General features: G+C 56.2%; 1 protein-coding gene across 16 annotated transcripts in view; it reads left to right on the top strand.

The window, feature by feature from the left end:
- Positions 1-18566, top strand: part of NCOR2 (nuclear receptor corepressor 2) — a 222085-nt gene that overhangs the window by 146979 nt on the left and 56540 nt on the right. For 8 of the 16 annotated variants that reach the window (XM_079322093.1, XM_079322087.1, XM_079322100.1 and 5 more), the window contains exons 13-15: positions 965-1019; positions 3050-3148; positions 17987-18111. In XM_079322093.1, coding sequence (XP_079178219.1) covers positions 965-1019; positions 3050-3148; positions 17987-18111 — 279 coding nt within the window. Of the gene's footprint in view, positions 1-964; positions 1020-3049; positions 3149-13249; positions 13442-17986; positions 18112-18566 lie in introns of those variants that run through there. The other 8 variants (XM_079322088.1, XM_079322101.1, XM_079322098.1 and 5 more) reach the window with 3 other exon arrangements.

Genomic DNA, 18566 nt, shown 5'->3' with positions numbered 1-18566 from the left:
ATGGAGCTCCTCACCACATCCTGGCCATGTTACACCCACTCTGCAGCTCTCCCACCTTTTGATCCCTTTCCCCAGGGCACAGAGCTGTCAGCTCCTGGCAGCTGGCTGAGCTGCACGTGCAGAACGTGGCTGCTCAGCTCCCCAGGTGCTGGTGGCCACATCTCCTGGCACAGTCACCACTCACCAGGCTCTCCATGCTTTGGCAATGCATTGGTTAACTGTGCTGCCAGCAGCAGCCCCTCCTGCCAAGGGCCCTGAGTGCTTCCACAGCAGCTAGCCACAGGGATTTGTGGGGGAGGCATCCCTGCTGGAGGGGACAGTGTACCCTCCTGGGCTGCCAGAGCCAGGGATGAGCTTGCTGACAGCTCCTGCCCTTGCTGGGCACGAGGCAGCGTTGAGCAGAGCTGCTGAGCCACTGGGGACCTCTTGAGCAGCTCAGCACTGTGGCAGCTCTGTGCTTCCTCCCAGGGTTTGGGTTTCCCTTCCTGTCCTTTGCAGCTGCTCCAGTAGCCAAGCAGGGCTCGGGGTCCTGCTGAGTGCCAGGGCCACCCATGGCCACGCTGTGGGGTGTGATGGCAATTCCTCACCCTTTCCTTGCCAGATCCTGAGGCCTTGGCCAGGTGTGTCTGCCCTCTGTGCCTGCCCTGTCCTGGTCTTGGTACAGGTTTGGGTGGCCATGGGATGGTGCAGGGTGATCAGCAGCTCTCTGGCCCTGCTGGCCCCCTTCCCTCTCCCACCCCATGATGAACATTTGCACATCGAAGCTCCCAGCCAGCCCAGCCCCACAGGGCTAAATTTAAAGTTCCTGTCTTTCTGGGAAGCTGAGCAGCAGGCAAATATTTTCTCAAAGCCCAGAGTCCCTCTGGGAGCTGGCCTTGCTGCCCTGGGCGTGCAGGGCATGGCAGCCCAGCTGAGAGGGGTCAGAGGCAGCACCCACAGTAACCCTCTCCCTGTCACTCTGCAGGTTCATGCAGCATCCCAAGAACTTCGGCCTGATCGCCTCCTTTCTGGACAGGAAGGTAAGACTGCCAGCCTGCCTGCCAGCCTGCCTCTGACCTCCCTTGTGCTGCCTGTCCCCCTCCCTGGCTGCTGCTGGAGCTGCCAGCAGGTGCTGCCCACCCGTGGGTGGTGTGGCTGCGAGCCCCGGGCAGGGTCCAGCCGCCCCCGGGCTCCCTGCAGAGCCAGGGCTGAGTCAGCTGCAGGGAGAGGAGCTCAGGGAGGTGTGAACACAGCCAGGCTGGCGTGTGGGAGGCACAGCCCACCCCTGATCCACCAGGAGCCACTGCCAGCATCTCCCGAGGCATTCTGCACCAGCCAGGCTGGCACGGGGGGTGGGCACCCCAGCACACAGCACAGGGGGCTCTTGGCTCGGGTTTTTGAGGGTGGCTGAGTCCCATTTCATCCTGACAGTACCCCCACCTCCCCTTGGTATGCAGGAATAGTTCACAGGAGCTGCCTGACTTCCCCCACACCTCGTGTGTTGTGCTGCTTGGAGTTTTTGTTTTTGATCTTAATTGGGCTGATGGAAGAAAGGTTTGAGAAAAAGACCTGATGGAGGAGTGAGTCTCTTGTCCTGGGCAGGCCATATGAGCAGATCCTGGACAGCCTGAAAAGATAGCTGTGTCCATCACTTGAATGCTCTCCTGAGCAAGAAACATTTTAAAGCTGCTGCTTTTCTGATCCTTTTAGTTATTTGCATCCTCTGCCCACTTCATGCAGAGCTTCATACACACAGTGTCCACTGTCTCTGGGGGAAGCACTCTGCTCTCAGGGGGTGGCCTGCAGGGATCACTTCCAGCCTGAATTATTCTCTGATTCCTCATAACTCAGGCTGGGGAAATAATTTATAAGACCTTGACCTTCCTGTCCAAAGCAGCAAGGAAGGCCAGCAGCCACCTCCTGCTGCTGCTGTTTCTGTAAGATCCCAGCTCCTCATCCTTTCATACTCGATAAAGCTGAAAGTGGTGGGACTTGGATGGTGCTCACAATCCAGTCTGTGTTCCAAGCTGTAAAATGTCTTCTAATTTTATTTGTACTCGTTTGTAAATCAGGCTGTAATTATGATACAGAACACATCCATTATCCTGTTGGAGAGAGATGCAAAGTATGGCTCAATGTAATGAATTAATAGATTTTTAAATTGCATTATAAAAAAATAGTGATCTTAGCCCTTGGAACAGATGACTGTAAGTTTTTGTGTTCGCGTGTGTGTGTGTATAATCAGGGCTAAATTAGAAAGAGATCCAATTAACACTTTAAAAGTTGCAATCTGTTTTTGCAAATGGTTCCATTCCTTGCAGAGGGATGGGGTGAGTGAAGCCCCTGGGCACACACAGCTGCCCTAGGCTCCTGAGGACTTGTGGCATGATGGATCTGTGGGATAATTTATTTTTTTTTTCGTGAAGCCAGTGATCCTGTATGTGAAGGTGTAGCCCAAGGCTGGTGTTCAGGTGCCCAGCCTGTTCAGCACAGGCACACTTGGTGCTGTCCTGGCTGTGACTCCTTATTTTCCTAACATGTCCAGTCTGTGCTGGAGCTCGTGGAGCCAACCACTGGGGTTGGGATGGCAGCTTCTGAGCACTGGGATCTCAGTTTGGCCACAGCAAAGTCACTGGAGCCAGCGAGCTCAGCAGCTGGAAGTAACAGCAGCTGACAGCAGTGTGGCAGGTTGTGCCTCGTGTCACTGCAACAGAGGCTGACAGGCAGCTCCTCCTCCTGCCTCTGCTTGCCACGGTCATCTGGGGTCAGCCTGCTTTGCCTGCAGCACGGGGTGATCTCTGCTCAGCACCCCATCTCCCTCTGACTGCAGGACTGCCCTGCTCTGTGCTGTGAAGGGCTGAGCCTCTCTGCCAGCACACTCTGCATTGTCCCCTTCTTTGCTGCTCTGGGGGCCCTGGGCAGGGAGGGTGGGGGCTGAGGGGCTGCAGCTCTTCAGGAGCAGCAGGAGACCTGCTGGTGATGGGCTCTGAATGCTGCTCCTGGAAACCTGTGCCCCAACAGCACAGGAGGGCAGCACCTTCTGTTCCCTGAGCTGCCTGTGTCATTGCAGACCGTGGCTGACTGTGTCCTCTATTACTACCTGACCAAGAAGAATGAGAATTACAAGAACCTGGTGAGGAGGAATTACCGGCGGCGCGGGAAGAGCCAGGTAAGAGCTGGAGGAGAGAGTGTTTGTCTGAGCCCCCCACATGGTGCTTTCCCCCCTCCTCACATGGAGATGCTGCTTGCAGGCTGTGAAGGGTTGTGGTTCTGCTCTGTGTAGCTTTTCAGAACTGTTCAATGGCAGTTGGTGTTTGTCCATGCCCACGCCAAGGTCACGGTATCTTTAAAAAACAAACAAATCCAAGATGCTTAAAAAAAGGAGTGGAGTGACTGTGGAAAACCTGGCTGTGTGTCAGCAGCATGGGGGTGTCCATGCAGCCTGAACCCAGTGGGGTCTGTCTCTCTCCCCTCTGGACATGGCAGCTGAGGTGCCAATGGTGCCAGGGCTCCTGCTTGGAGAGCCTGCCCAAGGCTCTTCACAGGGAAAGGTGTGGGAGGAAAATGCCTTGGGTGGGAGGGACTTCTGGTGACACCTGAGCAGGAGCATATAAATCCATCTGAAGTGCCAGAGGGTGTCTGAGATCCCTGTGGGGGTCTCCTGTGGGGCTGGCACTAAAGCTGCCAGAGATCCTTAACCCTTTGTTTAAGGGCAGAGCAGATTCCAAAGCACCACGAGGAGCCTGGGGGCAGGTGACTGAGTCAACCCTTACCATTACCATGGCCAAGATACAAATCTAGACATTGCCTTGGCAATGTTGCTGCTGATACCATGATACTCAGGAAGAGATAAGTGCTAACCTTTTGGGAAGGTGCCTTATCCCCATGAATGCTCTCAGCCAGAGGCAGGTCCTGCTGGTGGACCCCCAGGTCCATGAAGTGGTTATTCATGTCACAAGGAGAGTGAGGTAGCCACAAAGGGACTGTCTCCCCAGATAATGTGGGGATAAGGATGGAAAAACTGGCCTGATGACACCACTGACATCAGCAGATCTTCATGCTGCATGGCCATAAAAAGCAGCACTTGGGCTGAGATCCTGATTGGGAAGCAGATAGGTAGCCTCACTCCAGTTTGATTTCTGCAGCATTAAGACATCAGAATAGCTAGCACATGACAAATGTCGTGGACAGGGCCCAATTTTCCCTTCTTTTTTTCAGAGACATTAGAGATGGATAAAGCCCTGTTAGATTATCCAGTCCCTCTCCCAGCAAACACAGGGTGGTTCCCTCCAGTACATTTTTATAGTGTTTACCATGGTCTGTTTTCTTAGATCACAGCAACTGGAACATGAGGCCACATTTGTTTCTTGTTAGCAGTGGAGACATTTAGCACAGCTCATTCTGGTTTCAATGTTAAATTGAGCAAGTGTGGAGAGTGAGAGGCTTTGCTCTGCATCTGCCCACCTACCCCAGCAGCCACAGACCTGCCCCTCCTGCACCCAGCAGGGCCTGTTTGTGTTTTGGGTTTTGAAATGATCCAAGGCATGGCTGGTTGCAGAATTTCCCACGCTGCTTTCCAGCCTGAGCCCTGGAGAGATGTGTGCTGCCCTTTGGAGCCTCCTTCAGTGCCAGCCTGGAGAGGCAGGGACTTGCTTCATTCCCTCATGGATTGTTTTTGCAAGTAGGAATCACACCAAAGGGAACAATTTGCACCTCCCCTGGAGCAGACCTCAGCCAGAACATGGTTGGTTTTGAAAGAGGAGCCCCTCTGAGTCTGGGAGGAAGCAACTCAGTGAATATTTCCCATTGCTGTTGGATGCTCAGGTGGAAGGTGGGATGTTCAGAAAAGCTTTAAGAGCCAAGGACTGGCTGCATGATTCACAGTAGGAGAGAGGTGCAGAACAGCAGCTGCTGCATTCAGCCTGGAGCAGCTCTCCAAGAGATCTTGGGGGGGTTTAGAAATTCACACTTTGTGCTGTGATGCCTCTAGTATTTGCATCCATTTCCTGCAAGACTGCATGAGGGGAGTGCAGGAAGAGCCTGTGAGCAGGGAAGGGCACACTGCTGCTGGGGGGCTGGGTCTGTGCTGCAGAGGAAGGCTCTGCTGGGGAGAGACTCACTTTAGGGTGGCATTTTGAGGTGATAAAGGGAATATGATAGTAAATATCCTACCAGAAGCTGGTGGGAGCAGTGAGGCATCTCCTTTGCCCCTCTTCATGGAGCCAGGGTGTCCCCCACACATCAGACTGGTCAGTGTGTGACTGCACAGACCATCATGGGAGAGGGAGATACTGGCAGATCTGTAGGGCTGGGATGGAGGGATGCTCCTGCTGGCATTTTACTCAGTGAGTCTTTTCAGAAGCAGCTCAAATTCTGCCTGTGCTTCAGGAGTGCTCATTTGGGAGTAACCTGTCCCAGAGGCTCAGCCAGCATCCTGCTTGTTCCCAAGGGATCCTGGATTATTTGGAACCCTGTGCATGTTCCTGCAGGTATCTCATTCTGGTTTTTTTTTTTTGGTGACCAGAGATGGTGACATGGTGAAGGACAGAGAACACACAGGAATGGGCAACTTGCAGGGAGGAGACAATCATAGGCAGCCTTCCTGCAGCACATGGAGGCATGGCATCATGTTCCCAGCACTGCCCAAGCTCTGAGCAGGAATTTTCCTGCTGGTAAAGGTTCAAGCAGTTTAACAGCAAAAGCTGAGCTTAAATTAATTCAGAGGAGGGGAGGAGAGGTTGGTTCTTGTGTCAGATGAGAGGAGAGTGGATGAGATCTGATACAAAGAGCATTTCAAGTGGCCCTATGCTGGTTTTTTGCTCCTTTTCTCACTGAGAGGTTGGTGGTCTTATTTGCTGTAGGAGGCTGCAGGGAGCTTGAGAGAGAAGGGGAGATAATTACAGGCAGAAAAAAGCTGCTCTGTTCAAGACTATCTTTGTGGCCTACTTATTAAAAGTCCATTAAAAAATAAGAATCCCACTGCTCCCTGGCTGATGGTCCCCTGGCAAAGGATATTCCTCATAAAGCTGCTACTTACTGCTAAAAATCTCCTGCCAAGAGCAGGGACTTCACATGATTCCACTTGCAGTTTGTCAGAAAAAGGAGCAGCCGCCCACTCGGAGGCAGGATGCTCCAGCACTCCCCTTCCATGGCACTGGGGAAGGTACCACATCCAGTGGGTCATGATGCATGATACTGAGGCTCCTGAGAGTAAGATCTTTCTAAAATAATCCTCTGTGTTTGTGTATGAAAAGGCAATATAACCCTGCAAAGGAGGGGGAATTGACAGGAAGAGAAATAGCTTCCTCTTGTCATTTCTCACTGAAAAAAAAAAAAGAATTTGTGCCATGGTAAAACAGTGTGATCCAATGATCAGTGTACAGTAATAAGCATAAATTTGCATGAGCTTGTAATGGCAAACCCTTGTGTTGATGTGTCCATATAACTCAGGGGCTGTGGCTGTTGCTCTCAGGGTATTTCAGTGTCTCTCTGTGAAACCTCAATTCTATAGCAGGGTCACCAAAATTGACCATGTGCTTCATTTTTTGGGAAACTGTTTTTGCTGGACTGTGGGGGCACAAGTGTTGGGCTGAAACTGGGCTGGAAGGAAAGTGACTCTACTTCAACATTATTTGGAGTGCGAGATTTTTATTCCAGAGAAAATCTGCTTTGATTGTGGAGTTACATTGCCCTTGTGGTGGAGAGCAGCTGCAGCATCCCAGATACACTGCCTGCCAGTGAATTCCTGGGGGGAAAAAACAGAGTACCCCACACACTGCTGGGGTGGGCAGGTGGGCACCCATTCCACAGAGTACCCCACACACTGCTGGGGTGGGCAGGTGGGCACCCATTCCACAGAGTACCCCACACACTGCTGGGGTGGGCAGGTGGGCACCCATTCCACCGGGAAAAGCTGCCAGTGGGGTCAGGCTGTCAGGATGGTCAGTCTGTCAGTGGGGTCAGTCTGTCCTTTGGGTCGGTCTGTCGGGATGGTCAGTCTGTTGGGAGGGTCGGTCTGTCGGGATGGTCAGTCTGTCCTTAGGGTCAGTCTGTCCTTAGGGTCAGTCTGTCGGGATGGTCAGTCTGTCAGTCGGGTCGGTCTATCGGTCAGGTCGGTCTGTCAGTACAGTCAGTCTGTCAGTGGGGTCAGTCTGTCAGTGGGGTCAGTCTGTCAGTCGGGTCGGTCTGTCGGGATGGTCAGTCTGTCAGTCGGGGTGGTCTGTCAGTCGGGTCGGTCTGTCAGTCGGGTCGGTCTGTCGGGATGGTCAGTCTATCAGTACAGTCAGTCTGTCGGTCGGGTCAATCTGTCGGGACGGTCAGTCTGTCAGTACAGTCAGTCTGTCAGTCGGGTCAGTCTGTCAGTCGGGTCAGTCTGTCAGTCGGGTCAGTCTGTCGGTCAGGTCAGTCTGTCAGTCGGGTCGGTCTGTCAGTCTGGGCGGTCTGTCAGTCGGGTCGGTCTGTCGGTCGGGTCGGTCTGTCGGGATGGTCAGTCTGTCAGTACAGTCAGTCTGTCAGTCGGGTCAGTCTGTCGGTCAGGTCAGTCTGTCAGTCAGGGCGGTCTGTCAGTCGGGTCAGTCTGTCGGTCAGGTCAGTCTGTCAGTCAGGGCGGTCTGTCAGTCGGGTTGGTCTGTCAGTACAGTCAGTCTGTCAGTCGGGTCAGTCTGTCGGTCAGGTCAGTCTGTCAGTCAGGGCGGTCTGTCAGTCGGGTCAGTCTGTCGGTCAGGTCAGTCTGTCAGTACAGTCAGTCTGTCAGTCGGGTTGGTCTGTCAGTACAGTCAGTCTGTCGGTCGGGTCGGTCTCTCAGTACAGTCAGTCTGTCAGTCGGGTCAGTCTATCGGGATGGTCAGTCTGTCAGTACAGTCAGTCTGTCGGTCGGGTCAGTCTGTCAGTCTGGGCGGTCTGTCAGTCGGGTCGGTCTGTCAGTACAGTCAGTCGGGTCAGTCTGTCGGTCAGGTCAGTCTGTCAGTCAGGGCGGTCTGTCAGTCGGGTTGGTCTGTCAGTACAGTCAGTCTGTCGGTCGGGTCGGTCTGTCGGCAGCAGCACCATGGGCGGTGCAGGAGCCGCCTGCCGCCCTGGGGATGAGTCATCCGGGCTGAAGTCACGGCGGGGAGCCCCACGCCAGCCGCTCGCACTGCTGTCAGACCGTGCTCACGCACTCCTGGCCCGGCTGTGTCAGTGCCGACACTTTCGAGGACTCTCCCCGTGTGCTCCCCCTGCTGCAGCCAGAGCCTGCCAGAGCCGTGCCGCAGGGCGGGACGCGCTGTCACCTGGCCAGCGCTGTCCCTTTCCCAGGCCCACCCTCTTCCCCGTACCCTGCCAAAACCCAAATCGAATTATCCGTCTGTCCCGCCGTCTGTCCCGCCCTCCCCAAACACAAACCATTCCCCTCACCAACGTGGATAAACAGCCTCAACCCAGATTTTTATAAACAGCCCGCTTACTTTTTTGGCAGAAGCGCTGTCCCAGCAGGATCTGGCCAGGTTTGATATCTCGTGGGTCCTGGAGCATTAAGAAAAACCTGGCCAGGCAGGTTTCCCTGGCCACCAGCAGCCCTGTCACATAGCAGGGTTTGGGATTCCAGACTCTAGGGCTCCCTGCACCCTGACCCCAGTGCAGGGGCAGAGCTCCTGCCATGCCCCAGCCTTGCCATGTGCCTCTCCCCCCTCCCTAGGGATCAGATCCAGAGCTCAGCAAACTGTTCTAACTCTGTAAATTGTGCAAGTGCTCCCACTCCAGTAACCACAGCAGCTAATGAGAGGAATGATACTTGTTTCTGGGAACCATTTGATCTTCATCAGTCCAGGGAGCAGCTCCTCATTAGTGATAAAGGCTTTGACAACTTCTGTTCCAGAGGCAGGGAAATACTTGTCACAAAATCCTGGTTTAATCACTCAGCACATCACACAGACACAGCCCTGGATGTGGCCAGTAAACGTTGTGCCACAAATACCAAGAAATGATTCTGCAGGCACTTAAAGCTGTGCTGACTGGAGTGTTGTATCTAAAACAGCACTGAAATTATCTGTGGATGAGCAGGGGCGGTCTGTGATGGAGATTGCCTGGTTGGGATTGATGCCAGAGATGTCAGTGCTGGGGCATGGGTTCATCTTCTGCCAGTGAAATGTCACTGCTGGGATATAAAAGGGCTTCAATTTGGCTCCTTTTCTGGACAAATATGCAGTGTGACAGGGCTGCTTATGGCCCAGGAAATCAGGCTGAGGCTGAAGGACTGGTGAGAAGTTGAACTTGTTCAGACCCTGTGGTCCTGGTCCTGCTCAAGTGGCCTCACAGGAAGAAACATCTCAGAGTGGTTGTCCCCTGGGTGCTCAGTGCTCACTCTTTAAACCTGCAGTCACCAGGGAGGTTTGTGTCAGGATGCCTGTCCAGGAGGTGGATGAGGTGTGAGAAATGTGATGCTTGAGTTGAGATCGATTCTGTAACCCTCCCTTGGTACCTGTTCTGTCAGTCTGGACTCCTGTTGCTCCCCCAGGTGTGCCCTGTAAGGTCCATCGTGTCTGTCCCCCCATCACAAGGGTGTAGCAGCTTTCCCACAGCCCTGCCACCCCTCCAGGCAGCACAATAGGGCAAACACAATGGAAACTTGCATTCCTGAAATCCCAGCTGTAGTTTTGGGGGTGATTTAATGAGAATGGCATGGCCATATTTGGGAAAAGAATCAGAGGATGCGTTGCCACAGGAGGGTGGCTGCTTGGTCCCAGGTCCCCACGTGGGCTGGTGGCAGTGCAGGGACAGCAGGGAGACTTGTGGGCTCAGAGCAGGGACAGGCAGGGACACAGAGCCACTTTGCTCAGGCTGCTGCTGGACCCTTTGTTCCTCACAGCCAGGCTCTTCTGCACTGCTTGATCCCATCTGCAGGTAGCAATAACAAAATAGTCACTGCAGTGAGGTGACCCCCCACTCCAGCTGGCCCCCAGGTTGGGACTGGTGTTTCTGCAGCAGCAGGTGGATGTGTCCTTGCAGGGAGTGCTCCACCACACCCCTGCCCACCTGAGTATTCCTGGGGCAGGGTTTGGGATCCAGGCTGAGCGAGGCACCTGCAGCATCTTCACCGCAGGACACAGAAGCAGTTGGATTTTGGGATGAGTTGTTTTACCTGTTGTTGTGATCCAGGTTTGAATAGGAATGGATGGGAAATAGGTCATGTCATTGCTAAACTGCTTTCTGAAGCAGGCACAGCTGAAAGTCCCAGAAATCTGCTTTTACAAGGATGCAAAGCTTGCTTTGCCCCTGGTTGTTGGTGACGTGTGTGGATGCTGCTCTGCATCCCACAAAGTGCTGACCTGGCACCTTCCTCTGTTGGCAGGGCTTGGAGAGGGGTTGGCGTGTGGCCAGGGGGCTGTGAGCAGGGGGGAGCAGGGTAAAGCAAACCACAGGGAGGAGAAAACACGTGTTCCCTGCCTGGGACAGAGCGGGGGCTCATCTCCACTGCTTCCAAACGTTATGCTCTTTTCCCTTCGGGTCATTTTTCCCTTCACAAGCAATCAAATCACTTTTTAAAAAACTCAGCAGCGACCCAGAAAAGAAACATTTCCTCTTATGGAAAAGCCCTCAGTGGTTCAAGGAAGGATCTGGTGAGCAGGGTCCTGTAAAAATCACTTCAGTGCTTCCGTGGTATCTCAGAGAGAGTGGTGGGAAGGCAGCAGTGCCAGCTGTGCTGGCCTGAGCCACACAGAGCCCTGCCTGAACAGCTCCTGTGCCCAGCCTGCTCCCAGTGCTGCCCAAGATGAGCCCACACTCAGGTGAGTGTACCTGGGCATGCTGTCCTGTGGTCTGGCAGGGTCTAGCAGGGTCCAGCATCACTCCAATTCCACCTCCAGCCCCTCTCCTCACCCCTGTGTGCCCCCAGAACCCTGCTTGCTCCAGGACCAGCAGGCTGGGAGGTGGCACAGGGCTTCCCCATGGCATGGCAGGGCAGCCTGGCTGCAGCTGCCAGCACTTTGCTGCTGCCACTGGCCATGTTCTGTGCACTGTGGTGCACAGGAGCCGTGCTGGTGAGTGCACAGGGCCTGTCCACATCTCCTGGGACACTGGGCACAGCCCTGGTGTTCTCCATCCCTGCCATGGGATGCCTGTGTGTTGCAGAGTTGGCTGTTTGCTGGCAGAGCAGCAGCCCAGCTCAGAGCTGTCACAGTTTGAGCTGCACTGAGTGATCCCCACGCTCTCTATCATTCTTATGAAATCTGAGCCTGGCCCTTTGATTTTTTTTTTTTTTTGTTTTACTTGCTTCCACAGCCAACAGCATCAGCCCCAGCCCTGGGACACAAGCAATAAAAGCCGAGTTGCCGGCAGACATTCCTCTTCCTGCCCTTGTTGTTTTGGCAGCAGTTTGTTTTGTTTTGTGGTTTCTCCCAGGAGCAGAGGGTGCTGTGTAGAGCTGTGAGAAGCCAGGCTGGGTGGCAGCGAGGCTTGAGGCGTTCCAGACCATTGGAGCAGGGGCTCCAGGCCCTGGGAGGTGGTTACATGACACACATGTGTATTTCCAAGCCATCCTCCCCCTGCTGCGTGTCCAGCCTGTCTCAGGAGGTGATAGGGACATGTGGGGAGCAGTGTTTGCAGTGGCTGTGCAGTATCAAACCTCAGAGGTGGGTGTTTCTGTCTCTGTCATGGCTTTGGCAAGGAGGGAAGTCCCATGGGCACTCTGGGTGCCTGGGAGCGTGGTGGCTAACAGGGAGGCTGAGGGTGGCCAGGTCCCTGCCCTGGCTCTCACTGGTGTGACCTGCCAGAGGAAGAGTTGAAAGCAAGTGGAAAGACAGATGTAGGTGGCAGAGAGGATGCTCCTGTGCTACAACTGCATGGTGCCAGCCTTGTTCCTGGCAAAGATGCCCTGCACAGAACCTGTGGGGCTGGGGAGGGGAGTAAAAACCAAGTGCCAAGTGCTGCTGGCTGTGCTTCACAGAACATCCTGCCCTGTGGTGCCAGTTCTGGGCCCTGTGGGATGTTCAGGGTGATGCCAGCAGGCACCTGGCTGTGCCCAGGGCCATGGCAGCCGTGCTGGGGCTTCTGGAGGAGCAGCAAAGCAAACCCCAGGCGTTCCTGGCCAGCGCAGCATTGGCCTTTTGTCTTCAGCTTATCTCGAGCTGGTTTTAATTTGCAACTCCCTGATTGCGTGCAATGACCTTGGCCTGAGCTTGCTCTGCAGCTGAGTGCCCCAGAGAACATCATAAATGCCATTGATCTGAAGTCACACGCTGCACAAGTGAGGAGCTGGTGCCCTGCAAGTGGGAGAGGTGGCACAGGCGAGTGGGTGCTCCCAGCTGCCACAGGATATGGGGCTCACACTGGTGGGATGAGCTCCCTCCAGAGTCCCTGTCAAGGCAGACTGTGGTGTGACATGCTGGGAGAGGGCTGGCACAGGTCCCTGTGCTGCGGCAGTGAGACTGTGGCAAGGGTGCAGAGCTGCCTTTAAACAAAAACCCGGAGCTCGCTGCCTGCAGTAGCTGGGAATGAGCTTGAGTGGCACCAAAACCATGTGCCTTGCAGCTCAGCCTGGCATGCACAGCTCCCTCTGTGCCTCATACAGCCTTACTCCCTCCTGATGGAAGGAACAAACAGGAGCCGGTGGTTCCATCTCCTGTTAGAGCCCAGGGCACTGTAATGATGGCAGGGGAGCTGATGCATCTGCTGGCAGCCAAATGGCATCCCCCATGCAGCCAATCTGGCCTTGAAAGCTGGTGTGGGAGAGAGGAGATGCCAGGGCTCTGGGACAGGCTCAGGCTCTTGGGCTCAGGGACAGGCTCTCCGTGAGTGTCACCACTATGTCCTGCTCCCCACTAGCGTATCCAGCAGCAAGTGGTGTAGTTGGGGTGGCAGGAGCTGGTAGTTCTGATTCAGGAGTGCCAGGGATGAGCTCATCCCTGCTGGCTAAAGCGGTGTTTTGGTGCGTGTTTCAGGGTGCTGTGGCACAGGGAGTGAGAGGGGTGCCGGGGGAGGGCGTGGGTGCCCGAGTCGCAAGGTGCACGGTCCAGTGGCTAACCCTGGGATGTCCTGTGGGCAACAAGGGATGTCCCCTGTTCCTGGTGCCCTGCCACAGCCTGGGGCATCTCGCCACAAAGGGGATGGGGAAGGGCAGCAGCGGTCGTTTTCCGGAGGCTTGCAAGTTTGGAAGATAAATAGCCCTGCACTGTAGGTTAAGCTTGGCATCCTGGCGGATTAATCACGCAGGCTGCAGCCAGCACTGAGAGCCCCGGTGACGAGAGCTGTGGTTTATAGATGATGATTCATCGCTCGACTTAGAGCGACCACGTTATTCCAGCAGATTGCAAAATCATAAGAGGAATGTTGTGGTTAGTTTACGGCTTAACTATGCAAATCGTCAGGAAGCCTTCAGAGCCGGAGAACGTAAGGCACAGCGCGCCCGGATGGCTGGGCGGTGAGCAGGGGCCGGGCGCTGCCCATGGGGCTGGCGGGGACCGGCCGCCCGCGGGAGCCGGGGAGCGGGGAGGTGAGTGATTTTGGGGGGACGAGGGGCCGCGGCTCCCGGGGAGCGAGCGAGCGGGGCGCTGCGGAGGCGAGGGACGCGCTGCCAGGGGATTGTGGCTGCTTTCGGCTCTCCGTGCCACGGGCACCGGCGCGTCCGGCGGGGCTGGGGAGGGCAGAGGTGGGGAGCTGCTTCCCCCGGCTCCGTCCCGCTTCCAGCGGCAGGCAGTGCCTCGGCAGAGGAAGTAAACAGAGTGGGAGGAGCTGCACCTCTTCCTCGCCGGGGCTCTCTCTGTCAGGACAGCGAGTTAGTGCGCGCTCGGCGGGCAGAGCCTTTCCCCGCCCGGCTCCCACCTGGCAGCCGCCGTGCCCGGAAAGCGAGCTCGGAGGCGAAGCTGCCTGGCGGCAGAGCTGCTGGTGCGGTGCCAGGGGAGCGGGGCATGCCGAGCCGAGCCGGGCCGGGCTGCAGCCCGTGTGTCCCGCCGCGGTGCCAGGGGAGCGGGGCATGCCGAGCCGAGCCGAGCCGGGCCGGGCCGGGCCGCAGCCCGTGTGTCCCGCCGCCGGCCCGGAACGCGGCGTTCCCGGAGAGCTGGCAGCGCTCCGCGCCGCCCCAGCTGCTCGGGGCCGCGGGCAGCGGTGAGCAGGTGCTGGTCATTACAGACACTGCGGAGGAGTGAGCCTGTCCCCCTGCACTCCGGGCAGCCTCGGCCTCTCGCTCTCGCGTCCCGCGTCCGATTTTGTCCTGGGGCCTTTTTAAATAAACAGGATGCGTCGGCAGCAAAAACAAGCAGCAGCGATGCTGAGGAGGAGGAGGAGGAGGAAGGGCGGTGCGGGGTTAGAGCGTCTGACCTGGGAGGGAGGGACAGCCCTGCCCTCTGCCACAGGCATCTTCCCCGGCCTCGGGCACATCCCTTGGCCTCGCCTGCAAGGTGAGCAGCACGTACCTGGCTCACCTTTGGGAGGTGCAGCCCCTCTCGGCCACGATGGCAGCGGTGTAGGTGGAGAGAGGTTGAAGCTTGCCGGGAGCTCGGAGCAGTTTTGGTGCCGGCCTTTGGCGTGTCCGCTGAGGGCTGACCCACCTGCCAGTCCGCCTCTAGCCGGGGCGGTGTGAATCACAGCGAAACATCAGCTGCTCATTGGGGAAGCATTTCCTGGCCCGTCACGCTTTGGGATGGCGTCCCGTCCCTTGAATCATGCAGAGCTGGTCCGTGTCCAGCACTAAGAATAGCTCCCCACACAGCGCGGGGGCAGCGCCGGCAGGGGGACCGGCCAGCACAGGGTTCCTGCCGTGCCTTGCTGCCCCTGTGCCATGGCATGGCCCCGTTCCCATGCCAGTGTGGGGTTTGGGGTGGGCACACCCTGGCCGTGCCTTGCTGCCCCTGTGCCATGGCATGGCCCCGTTCCCATGCCAGTGTGGGGTTTGGGGTGGGCACACCCTGGCCGTGCCTTGCTGCCCCTGTGCCATGGCATGGCCCCGTTCCCATGCCAGTGTGGGGTTTGGGGTGGGCACACCCTGGCCGTGCCTTGCTGCCCCTGTGCCATGGCATGGTCTGGTTTCCATGCCAGTGTGGGGTTTGGGGTGGGCACACCCTGGCCGTGCCTTGCTGCCCCTGTGCCATGGCATGGCTTGGTTTCCATGCCAGTGTGGGGTTTGGGGTGGGCACACAGCATGGGTGGGCTGGGGCAGCTGCCGTGGCCTATGGTCCCGTCTGTGTGTGCTGTTTGTAGCTGAGCTCTGAAATGGCTTCGTTCAGCACCCAGTGGCACCCTGTCCCCACCCAGGGCTGGGTGCTCAGTGCCAGCCCCACAGCTTCCATCCCAGCACGTACCCCTGGCTGTGTTAGGGGGCCCTTCATGAGCAGAGCAGTTTCCTGGGGTGTTTGGCAGGTGCCCTGCTGTGCAGCCAAGCTCTGGTACAGGAGATAAGCCATCACTGTGGGCTTGCCAGGGTTCAGATCAGCATTTGGCTGGGAGCCTTTACTCACATGAAGACATGAGCACAGCCTTGGGTGGAGCTGGGTCAGTTTTCCCACCATGGCCTCACGGTGATGATGATGATGCCCATTTTATGTATCTCACCTGGCTGACAGGTGAGACCTGTCCTGTCTGTCCTGCTGGGTGCTTTTCCCACCTGGCTCTCGCTCCTGGCTGGGGCACCCAGCTGTGGCCAGAGCAGGGCAATCACTAGAGGGCAACCTTGGATTGAGATGTGCCTCTGCACTGGGAGAAACCTTAGCTTGATGTCCTGCCAGGCTGGGCTTGAAACGTTTGGGAGGAGAGGGATGTGCAGTGGCCCACTGAAGCCAGCCCAGTGGGGTCTGCCCATCCTGATCACACCAAAGCTTGGCAGATGCCTCTGCAGGGGAGCCCTTGTGCTGCTGCATGAGCTACCAAGGCCACTCTCCTCTCTCCCTGCCTTCCTGCTCCTGGGTTTGCAGGCTGCTACAGGGAGCTCCTTGGCAGTGCTGCCATTCCAGCCTTTTCCTCTGGGGAAAAGCTGCAATGGCTGCTCAGGCTGGCAGCCCCTTAGTTTAGACAAGTGTAGAAACAGGATAAGATGATGCTGAACCTTTCTTGGACATTCACTCCAGCCTGAACCTGGAGCAGGTACTTGTGTGGTCATGGTTGGGTTTAAATGTGAAGGAGAACTGGGATATCTGGGATGCAGGGTTTCCCCATCCCTCAAAAGAAAATATTTGCAATTGGGTGGTAGAAATACTGTGAACTTCCCATGGGCTCCCCTTCCTTGCCAAAGCCTTTGGTGAAAGGATTGCAGATGGATGGTGATGGCCAGGGCTGGGGCAGAGCCTGTCCTGGTGCCTGCCCAGCCCTTGGAGGTCACAGCCCTCACATCACACCTCAGGGTGTCTGTCTGGGCTGAACCCACACTCAGGGTTCACCATGGAGTGACTCAGAGTCAGAAAGTTCAGGGCAGTGCTAGGGAATGCACATGATGGATGCCCTTTGCTCCTCTGCAGACAGTGCAGCTTCCCCACCTCCTGTCCCAGCTTGTCCACTGCCCTCCTGCTGCTCCCCTGGCCTGGGGGCTCACAAGGGCAGTGCCCAGTACCTGCTGCATGACACAGCCTGTTCTCCAAGCCTTAGAGATCTGGGGATTTTGGAAAATCCTAAGCAACCAAGTGCTCATCCCAACTGTTCCCTGATTCCCTCTCCCCTGGGGGCCTTGCATCCCATGGAGCAATTTCCAGAGCAGCTGGGGTGTGAGCTGATTGCAGTTCTGCCCTGTGCAGAGGTGCTCCAGGGGCTGGCCCAGCGTGCCAGCACAGCTGCCTCCCCCTGTACAAGGAGGAACTGAAAGTCTGTGGGGTTTCAGTGATGGCTGTGCCTGAATTTTAAGGACTTTTGTTCAACCAGGACCTGTAGGAATCAGCAGTTTTCTTGTTAAACTGCTCCATTTGACAGCTCCATGCTTCTGATTTTAGCACCAGCCCATGGGGTCAAAGAGCTCTGCTTGCACCCAGTGCTGCTGCTGCAGGATGCCCATGTTTGAAGCAGCCTCCCAGTTCTGCAGACTGGGATCAGGCCAGTCCTACAGGCTCAAGGGATGTGAGGACACCTCATCTGTACTTGCTGTATGGCTGCATGCCAGCCAGACCAGCCACCTTCTGCTGATAAATCCGTTCTAAGGCAATTTTACTCCCCATGACATCACCAAACCCTTTCCCAAGGGGTGGTGGAAGCCCTGCAGGCTGGGCAGGGGCCGGGTGAGCCCGGGTGGGTTTCCTGGAGCAAGCAGCCTTGCATTAGCCAGGAGCAGGATGGTTTAATAAATCATTTCCGTCTCTAATTTCTACTTCTCTATTCACTGCCTCTCGTTTGCTGGTCACCAGAGAGAAGGGAGGTCAGGGGAACCAGGCCTCCACAGCAACCTCCTTCCTGCAGCTGTTGAAACAAAATCCAGAACTGTAATAATCACTGTGTCCCTCCCTGGGGTACTGTGTGCCTTGGTTTGAGCAGCAGCAGCAGCAGCAGCAGCAGCAGCAGCAGCATTGGGGTGGTTGGGCTCACAGCTGAAGGTTCCAGGTGGGGCAGAGAGGGCACCTTCCCTGCTTGGTGATACAGAGCCACAAACTTTCCCCGTGGGCTGTGTCAGATGCTTGGGAAAAAGATCAGAAGAGTTGATATTGCTGAGCCTCGGGGTGTCACCGGTGCCCTGTCTCCTTCATGCTCCAGCAAAATGCATCCACTGGCTGCAAATCACCACCCATGTGGCCAAGCCAGAACAGGAAGGTGGTTCTCACCTCCCTGCCTTACCCCCACATCAGATCCTTGCTTGTTGCCTGATGCCAGGGGAGCAGCTGGGGCTGCCCCACTGCCTGGAACAGGAGCCAGAGTGCAGCTGCCATGCCTGATCCTGAGCTACCTCTGATCTCCCTGGAAAGCTTTGGCCCCTGTGGCCTCCACCAGTGCCCTGCCTGCACCCTCTGCCTGCAGCTCTTTCCTCTTGGCTGCTGGCCCCCAGCATTGTTCCACAGCAGTTGTTTGGGTTGGCCCAGGTGCTGCCCTGTGGCCGCCTCAGCGCTTGGTTTATTTTACACCCTTTGTTTTGCAGCAGCAGCAAATGCCCCGGAGCAGCCAAGAAGAGAAAGATGAAAAAGAGAAAGAAAAAGAGAAGGAGGGAGAAAAGGAAGAAGACAAGCAGGAAGCAGAAAATGACAAAGAAGAACTGACAAAGTAAGGATGACCCTCCCTGCCTGGCTGCAGTGGGCTGGGGCTGCAGTGTGGAATGTGGTGATGGGATGCAGCATAGTCCAGGGATGCCTGACCCTGTGTGTGCCCACTCACCTCCTCTGCAGGGGGGCAAAAGCAGAGCCTCCTCCTCATTCCTGCTCCCAAACTGGGAAAGCAACACGATATGGGGGTTTCTTTAAAAAATATTAACCCAATCAATCTGCAAAGCTCCTGTGATCCTCCAGCTTGTTTTGTTGTTACGAGAGCCTCTGGGAGCTGGAGGAGCAATCCTGGTGCAGCAGAGTGTGGCTCTTCACCTTTAGTGTTATTGATGTCAACGTGAGCACTCCCAGATGAGGAGCTGCAGCCAGCCCTGCCTCCCTCACACCGAGCATCAGCGCCGTGGCAGGGGAAGGTTGGCACGCAGACCGCTCGCTATCTGTAACGGGCTTAATACT

Source organism: Erithacus rubecula, assembly GCF_903797595.1.
Source record: "Erithacus rubecula genome assembly, chromosome: 19".
In the NCBI taxonomy this organism is placed as follows: Eukaryota; Metazoa; Chordata; class Aves; order Passeriformes; family Muscicapidae; genus Erithacus; species Erithacus rubecula.
The sequence above is the reverse complement of the archived record's forward strand: the minus strand, read 5'-3'. Positions and strand labels throughout refer to the sequence as shown.